Source organism: Stegodyphus dumicola, chromosome X1, assembly GCF_044657685.1.
Source record: "Stegodyphus dumicola isolate Sdum_Otavi_A_Nest chromosome X1, ASM4465768v1".
NCBI classification, from domain to species: Eukaryota; Metazoa; Arthropoda; class Arachnida; order Araneae; family Eresidae; genus Stegodyphus; species Stegodyphus dumicola.
This window is the reverse complement of record NC_140780.1, coordinates 237103046-237112062: the sequence shown is the minus strand read 5'-3', so window position 1 is coordinate 237112062 and position 9017 is coordinate 237103046. Positions and strand designations below refer to the sequence as shown.

The following is a 9017-nucleotide window of genomic DNA, read 5'->3' as shown; positions in this document are numbered from 1 at the left end:
AATGATTATGCTGTTAATCATATCATGAACATAACAGAGACATTTGGGTTATTTTTTTAAGGAGGAGAGATGAAAAATAAGCAACGCCCTCTCCGGTAATCGAGTCACGGACCTCTGGAAATACGCGCCTAGTGTGCAGACCACTACACTACGAAGGCGGTCTACATGGTGCACATTCTGTTTACGCGTTAGACAGAAAAATCTTGTGTCTAACATGAAAGGCTTGTGTTTCAAGAAATGTTTTCACACCAATAACATATCTCGTGACCCGCTAGGCTAATGCAGAAAATAAATATATTAGGCTTTACTGAAATGTTGATGCTAGTGCATTTCCAATGAAGAATTTTTTTTTATAAAAATTAAAACGCTTCTACACATTTTTCTAGATTAGCAATTTATGGTTTTTATTCTGTAACAACAACAACAACAAAATGTTCTTTCGTAAAAACATTACAAATAAACTCATACAGTAAAAATACATTATAAACATACTGCGTGTGGATTTATTTACACACACTATAATATACATATATATATATATATATGTATACACTTTATATATATATATATATATGTATGTATACACTTTATATATATATATATATATGTATGTATACACTTTATATATATATATATACGTACACATGTACATTACATACACAATAAGAACAGATATTTTTGAGGAAAAAAGCACATTAAGTGAAACATGAGAGTGCAATATAAAAATCAGTGTTGCGTCCAGAGCTTACATAATTGAAATCAAACACAAATAGTATTTTCTTAAAATGCTTTAAAGTATGGATGTAGTTCACAGTTTTTGAGCACAGAAGAATGAAACTAGGAAGAAAAAAAAAGAACATCCAAGACAACATACTTCGCATAACCTAGATTGCTTTCACATTAATTTCGTAGAATGACATAAAGTGCACAGTGTTATATACATTATACAAACATTTCCATGAATTTCGGTTTTCGGAAACAAGATTTTATTATTTTATGTTAGTCCTGGAAAAGCTGAATAATAAATTCATAAGTACTAAAAATTATTAAAATAAAAACGTTTCACATTATTTAAAATAGTACTTTTTAGTCTAGTAGTATTTTTTGAAGAGATATGAATAGAAAAGACTAAAAACTAGAATAAATATTCTACATAAGTCACTTAAGTTATACAGTTTTCTTAACATTGACAAAATTTCAAGAATATTTTCTAATTTTTGACCGATTACTGGAAGCACTTTCATAAGTTCTGGAGTACTTTTGTACTTTCTTATTAGGTACATTATTTTCTGACGTGCTGTTAGGGAGTGAAATGTATAATTTCATATGAAGCAAGGATCTCTTCAGGGACAAGTGCTAACTTAGACTAACTTAGACTTAGCAAACTTAGGAGACGAGAGTCTGCATTATTAACACGAGTGAAATAAGTTTGCTAGATGTAAATTAAAGGAAAAAACATGTACAGAAAGTTATGATGTTGTATGCATGGTAACTATTCTGGACCAAACAGTCATTTCGTTATAATTAACACAAATTGGCTACTTATTCTAAATCTGATTTTACAAGTATGAAAATAGAAATAAGTGTCATTTTTAATGAAAAAAACGAAATTAATTTAAAAATTTAATAGAAGATTTTACTGTTGAGCATATTTCCTATTCGTTTTCTGTATAAAAAGTTCAAAAATATCTAAGCAACTGTTAAAATGATTTGTTACTTAATGTTTCCGATTAATTTGTTATTTTTATATTTTTTTAATAAATTACAGACAATTACTCTTGTCACAGACTCTGTGGGCACAGAAAAAATTTGCGTAGTCAAACTGCCAGAACAGTTTCCAAATTTTCAGAGTTTATCGTTAAAAAGGGGATATCAAAGAGGTTTACTTAAATAAAAACATTTATTACTGCTTATAATGTAATTTATTCTTAAAGAGCATTAAATATTTTAATAAAATAAATAAATAAATATTTTAATAAATGCAACAAGTACGACAAAAATATTTTGCAGTTTTTTTACCAATAACTTCTTTTGCTCAAATTAGGGTGAAAGAAGTTTGAAGAACTCTGAGCTTTCTATAAAATGGGTATTTCAAAATAAATTATCAGCTCAGTAAGTAAGAGTACAGGTATGTTCCACAACTGAACATATACAGCAGGACACTGTTGTCCTTTTAGCAGTAAAATACTTTGCAGAAGCATATTATTTACTTTCGCTGCACTGACTAGCAGTAAAATGGAAGACATTCGTTCAACATATATTTTATAGTGTATATATATATATATATTAGCAATATAATAACAAAAGGTTTCCAACACCAATAAATATTTTCTAGTTTATAAATATTCTGCAAAACATAGAAACGTTGTTTTGTTATACATATTTGTGCACTTACAGTATAATTAACAGCAAACTTGAACACACATTTCATCAAGAAAATTTAATTTGAAACACGGCTCTAGATTCTCTTTTGCAAATTAACATTTTATATCCTTTTACATTTACGGATAAATTACGAGCAATTTAGCAGTTAAAACTATTACTTATCGTATAACAAAAAATTTATGCGGAACAATCTATTTAAGCTAAAAACATTTGCTTTTATAAATATTAATGCACGTACGTCAAGTGACATATTTTTGGAAAATTATATTAACACATCCTGATCAAGGAAAGATTTATACATTTATCTAATAAAATTTATTGTGAAGGTAAATCACATCAGCTGACTGTGAAGTCACAACATAAAGGCATTCTGAGCAATGATTATTATTGAATAAAGAATTCCTTACATGTTCTAAGCACAAACGTTATGGTTTCGCCAGTGTTATGTCTTGGGGGGTAGGAATGTCCCCCCCACTTGCTTTTGGGAATAATCCTGTCTCATCCGAAATTTAAGAAAGGCAATGCGTATATTCCCGAATCACTATTTCTCTAAATAAAACTTGCAAAATTATTACGTTAGGCTTATGGATATTTTAAACAATTTCTTAAGATTTCTGCTTAAGAAAGAAAGAAATATTTACATCATTTGTGCGAGCATCGTGGTATAACTTTGTGGAACACGAGGAGTTAGAGTTAACCAAAAATATTATTAATGATTGAACGGATGAATGATTTGAACTAGATACAAGTGTCCATATAAAAAAAATTATACAAAATAGTATTTTATAATATTAACTTTAAAATAATGCTAGAAGAATTCGTGAATTATAAACAAAAGGAAGTAGAGCATAGGGTATTATTTTCCTTTTCCAGAAATCTATACTATAAAATTTCTATGTATGGTAGTTTCTGAGAACTATGCTTAGTCCACCTCAGTGACTTGTTAAAATATAAGGACGAATTTTTCAGCGATTTTTTTTACGTGATCAAATTTCTTTCGTAAAAAAGTAAAAGCTGAGAGAAATAGCATTATAGTGGACTCAGAAAAATTCGGAGAAATTGTGGGAGATTAAGTTATTTTTTTATGAAGGAATATTTGTTACTCGGTTAAATTAGATCCTGTCAGACTAAATATTTTGAAAAAGAGTTGCATTTTTAGTGAATTTTTTTATAGCTTAGGTTAACGTTCCGATTCAGCCTCAAGTTTGAGTAATTATTTCGCTTACATTTCGAAATGGGTAAGAGTTCCATTATCGAAATCATTCAGGACTATTTATTAAAAGACAAGAAATTATCTCAGATGTCATTTATCGCTCAAGATATTTTCAGTCTTCCCTTCATATACATTTTTTGTTAGCTGTTAATACGCCAGATATTTGTTACTAAATGGGTGTTTTTGTTCAGTAATAAATGTCATGTGTACTTACAAATGATAAATTTGTTGCATTGTCTGTTATCCTTTCACCGTATCAGTGGCAATCTTAGGAAAAACTTTTAATTTCACCTTTAAGACTGAAAAAATGGTTACCTGTCGATTTTATAATTTACTCTTGCACCTGAACTTTTAGTGATTTTAAACCCTTCCCGTATAATTCGAGATTTTAATTACTTTGCAAATGCAATGAACATAATTATAAAAAATCTTTTTAACATAATGAATTCTATTGAAATTTCTGACTTTGAATAAATCGAATTTCACTAAAATCAGATAACTTTCTTTTTACTTTCCGTTACTCAGGACAGAAATTAAATTAGGGAAATACATTTTTTCATTCTTTTTTGAGGTATTATCTTAAAACTATTTAACATATAGTACATATAAGATCTAAATAAATAAAGCTAATAAAATATAAGGGTACGTAGAGATGTATATCTTCTCGTTTATGATGAAATACATTATATACATGAATATTCATGCATCACACGGAGCTCGTATTATATGAAAAAATAATTTTTACAAATGTTGAAATGCAAAAGAGTTGGCGAGACAAAGTTTCCCCATCAATTTTGAGGATTTCAAGAACTCGTACAAATTCTGTAGTACAGTGATGCTTCAGTTCTTCACGAACTGTACATTTAGCTAAGAAAGAAATTCTACATCTGAGCGCTGGAAGACGTAAGAGACTTTCTTGTTTTAACATGTATTAAATTTAGCTTGACTTTCAGAATCCTCCATCTGAGATGCTTTAAAGCGACGAAGATCAGATTTTATGAAACCTGAAAAGAAAAGTACAGTTTTAAAAACAAAAGCAAATGTAGTAGTCCTGGATTTACGCCTTCCTCATAAGTATACATTCCGAATACCGCAGATACTGAAATAATGAAGTTAAAGAAGCATTTTTTTTTTTTTTTTTCCTTTATCATTTTAAAATTTTGTGCGGTGTTGTTCGGGATTCGCTTCATTGAGTTTGATTAACCTGCAAAAAAGCTTTCCGTAAAATGCAAATTTATACGTAACCGAGTTTATGCCTGTGTTTTTCTGCCAGCGCTATTAAACTATCAAAAGAAAAGGGTGAACTTAATTTCTGCTGTCGTCGTTTGTTATTCATGTACCGCATTCATGGAGAGAGGTTCCGCAAAGATGGATCATAGCACAAAGGTACATCGTTATACAAAATTGCAGACGGTCACAATAGAGTGGAGAACGTTTTATGAAACGTTCTATATTTTGCATCATATCTTTAAAAATTCAGGGCCATTATATTATTTTGCCGATATTTGAATATCGAAAGCGAATTCCATCGATTTCTATTTGATTTGCATTATAAAATCTTTTAAATTTACATCGGTGTACCAACATCTTATCGACGGCGTAAATCGAGGCTTATCTGGGTGGATTGAAAAAGAGAAACTTTACTGTTTTTATAGTTCTGATGACATTTTATTACAGTAACTAAGTTTGCCTTTGTTTCAGTTGCTACGCGATAAAAACTGGTATTTAATATTAAAAAACTGATTAAAAAATTTGGTCTTTTTATTAAACAGAAAACTATGAAAATGTTTACCTCCTTCTTCCAAACATGTTAGGATGAAATATGTTTCCATTTTGTTTACATCTGATTTTATACATTTCTGTACCTTCCTGCCTGAACAGAATCTCAAATACTTTACAATGACATCAAAATATCTCATTTCATAAACACGAATATAATCATTTGTAATGTATTTTATATTAAAGAAACCAATTATTATGATTTGAGCCTTTAACTATAACTTCTCCTTTCCCTAGCTGTCACCAGAATGCAAATTAGTTGTTGTGTGTATTTAAGCTTAGGGCTTTGAATGTTCTTAAGAGCTTCTGCCAGCCACGTCTTGCTGTAGCATACTCTCGCCAGCTCTGCTTGAAGCTATATTCCGATTTCACACTTAAACAATATAAGAACTCTCGAACCTGCTTAGCGTTTTATAAGTCACATTATATGCTATGCGCATATATTTCTGAAAATATTTATACCTGTAATAACGCTACCAATAAATAAAGAGATCGAAAGTCCGGTGTTGCAAGCAATATCCCCAACATCCTCCACAACTTCTCCAGCGGCTGCTGTAAATATTATTCCAAAAACCTAAAAATAAAACAGGTATTCTAAGTAAATAAAAAATCTTACTCTTTAAACCTTTTTTTTAATTTTATCGATAGATTTAATGTAACTAATTACCTGAGCTGATGCATTTAGTAAACCAGAAGATATAGATTCTGCTTCTGGATAGGTTATTTCAGCTGCAAACTCAAAGCCTAGTGGTAAGTAACCGGTCATAAAAAACCTATAATTATTAAAAGTAATTTTTATTTTAAGTATATGAATTATTTTTTTTAAACAACTTACGGTTAATACATATTCGCAGCAAACTGAACTACTTAGCAAGTACATTCGGGAAATCATAATATAGAATTTGAAAGCATTGGTTTTTAATGAACATGCATGATTAAACTAGAGGAAGGGAACACTTTTTATATTGGAATCAGATTTTATTTAACGAGTACATTACAAAGCTGCAATCTAAAATGTTAATGTAATTATATTTATGTACGCTTAAAAGTGAAATACTATAAAGAAACCAACGATATTTGCGAACAAATGTAACAGAATTTGGCTTAATTATTTAGAGCTTGGTGTTATTTGATTAAATTAAATATTTTATTCGAACGATATACATTAATGACAGCAACAGCAGAACTTGCTGCTCAAAGCGTAGCAGGTTCCTAAACCCTGTTTTCACCAATAATCATTATTTATAGAGTCAAACATTTTTAGCTATTGACAACAGAGTTATATGCTACAAGGAGAAAAACTGCTATTCATATACAATGAGATTATTTTCTTTTAACAACATCATTGCACACACGAACAGCAGTAGCAAATTTTTAGTCAGAAAATTTAGCTGAGTACCCAAGATGGAAGATATTAGTTATTCGACGAATTTATTTATTGAACTAGGAATAATAATTTTAGGTACTGATAAATATATTAAATGGAAGTAATAAAAACTTGTTTTTGCGTTCGCTAAGTATACAGATCCAAAAGGATTTTGTTGTTAAATGTTTTTTTATAACTTTTTGAACAGTTGGTCGAAGACTTACCACTCCTGTTTGAGAAATGGGTCAAATAAGGTAAGCTTTCAAACTATGATAATGTTTGTGAAATGCCACATTTAGTAAAATTTCACGAAAAAAATCGCAATGAGAAAAATGCTTTCAAGTTGAAAGGAAAGAGTTAAAATTAATAATGATAATAAAAAAAAATAAAAAAAAATAAAATAAATTAATTAAAAAAGAGAGAGAGAGAGAGAGAGAGGGAGAAAAAGAACCTTTTAATCTTAAAGGATAAGAATCACCCTTATAAGGAATTATCGCATTTTCCCGTGCGTGCTGTCGTGGAGTAAGTGACTGCATGTAAAGCTGGCAATTGGAAAATCTGTGGTTCGAAGCCTGATAAGAACAAAGCTGATTTTCAAAAACAAAACCCTAAAAAGTGTTTATAATTTAAGATATTTTTAAGTGCTATGTTTGAGGACCATATACAAATAGTTCAAAATTAAAGCAAAATTGAATAATGACCCACCGATATAAAGTATTTGTAAACCTCAATTGAAAAAATTTCCAGTTCAGAATAAAATCTAGTGAACTTTAAATTTGCATATGTACCCTTCATTACTTTATATACAGTGCAGCATTTAACGCAATATTAACATGCAAATACTGTAGCCAGTTTTCGGATACATTTAATACTAATTTCCATTTATTAATGTAATTTTAAAAAATTGATGGAAATCAGCATACCCTTTATGAAAATTCTGGGTACGTCTTTGCCCTAAAAACTCGTTTAATATTAATCATTTCCCATCTGGTGTGAGAAAGGTGGCGCTTTTCCGTTTATAAGGTATTTCTCCCACTTCCATAGCGTGCCTTCGTGGTGTAGTGGTTCTGCACACTGGGCCGGTATTCCAGAGATCCGTGGTTCGATTCCCGGCGAAGATGGTTGCATATTTTTCATCTTTCCTGCTTCCAATTAGCCTAATGACTCTACACGTTCATTGAACTGATAATCTGTTTTAGTCACAAGTCAAAAAATAAATAAAAGAGTTTTTGGAAAGTTGCGTTAATGTGCTATTTTTTCAATACCTCATCGACTTCGGGGTCCGCACACAGTTTCTGCATTCCTTTAATAAATCATTTAGCTGACGCGTGCCATTACTCGTTTCTCACAACAAGCTAAGGGACCTTGAGCATTTTCACTTGCTTCATCAACTTCGAGGTTTTTATCATTGCAATAAAAACTTCGTAAATTTAATGTAATAAATCGTATTTATTCGCTTCTTAGCTTTTATTGATTTCCTCAATTTTCAAATAATAAAATTCTTATTGACAGATCTTCAATGTGGCTTCCGTTTTAATTTAAACTGTATAAAATAATAATTACTTTTAATGAATACTTTATTAAATTAATACTAAAATAATATCCGGTAATTTTATAATTTAATTATTAATAATTACATATTAGTTATACTACCCGTATCATAAAATTAATGTAAAATAAATCAAATTTTCCTTCTCCTCCTTGTGTTAGACGCTTTCTGATTATTTTTCTTTTCCGCCGCCTTTTGCCTGTTTCATCAGGATATTTTTCGAATATGTCGAAAACCATTTCAGGTTCTCAGATCTGTGAACGGGAAAGATCTGCAAGAAAAAGGGGCCTACGTTAAGGGAGACTTAAGCGGTCATTTGCTAAAAATAAACCAAGGGAACTCACCTTTATTTTTAGAGAGTGAAAGATGCTAATGGCAGACGGTTCATTCAGTTTTGGTATAGAGTTGTCACTCTTGAAGGTTGGAAGTTAGGCAAAAAATGTATGACTACATGCGAGTGCTCTCATTCCAAAGAACTAACAATTTATGAAGTTACGCCCAAAATTTTCGTAAATATGTAATATTCACTGCTGCATTTTAAGTTAGGCTGTTCGACTCTTCGAATGTGAGCGCGAATTGAATTAGGTTGGAATAGTGACAGGAGGAAAAATTATTACGATGACAGAAGAAACTCCCTTGGTTTATACTTTATACCTTTTTTCTTCCTTCTTTTTTTCTAAAGTTTAAGGTCGGGTTTGTAGTTGGCAGTTGGCAATGTTGCTGCG

The 9017-nt window shown here is 30.4% G+C and overlaps 1 protein-coding gene across 6 annotated transcripts in view; it reads right to left on the bottom strand.

The window, feature by feature from the left end:
* Positions 1–386: 386 nt before the first annotated feature.
* Positions 387–9017, bottom strand: part of HisT (Histamine transporter) — a 115170-nt gene continuing 106539 nt past the window's right edge. For all 6 annotated transcript variants that reach the window (XM_035371114.2, XM_085807205.1, XM_035371116.2 and 3 more), the window contains 3 exons: positions 6045–6150; positions 5840–5951; positions 387–4602 (listed from right to left, as the gene is read on the bottom strand). In XM_035371114.2, the coding sequence (XP_035227005.1) occupies positions 4520–4602; positions 5840–5951; positions 6045–6150 (301 nt within the window). In that variant the 3' untranslated portion in view covers positions 387–4519. The remainder of the gene's footprint in view (positions 4603–5839; positions 5952–6044; positions 6151–9017) is intronic.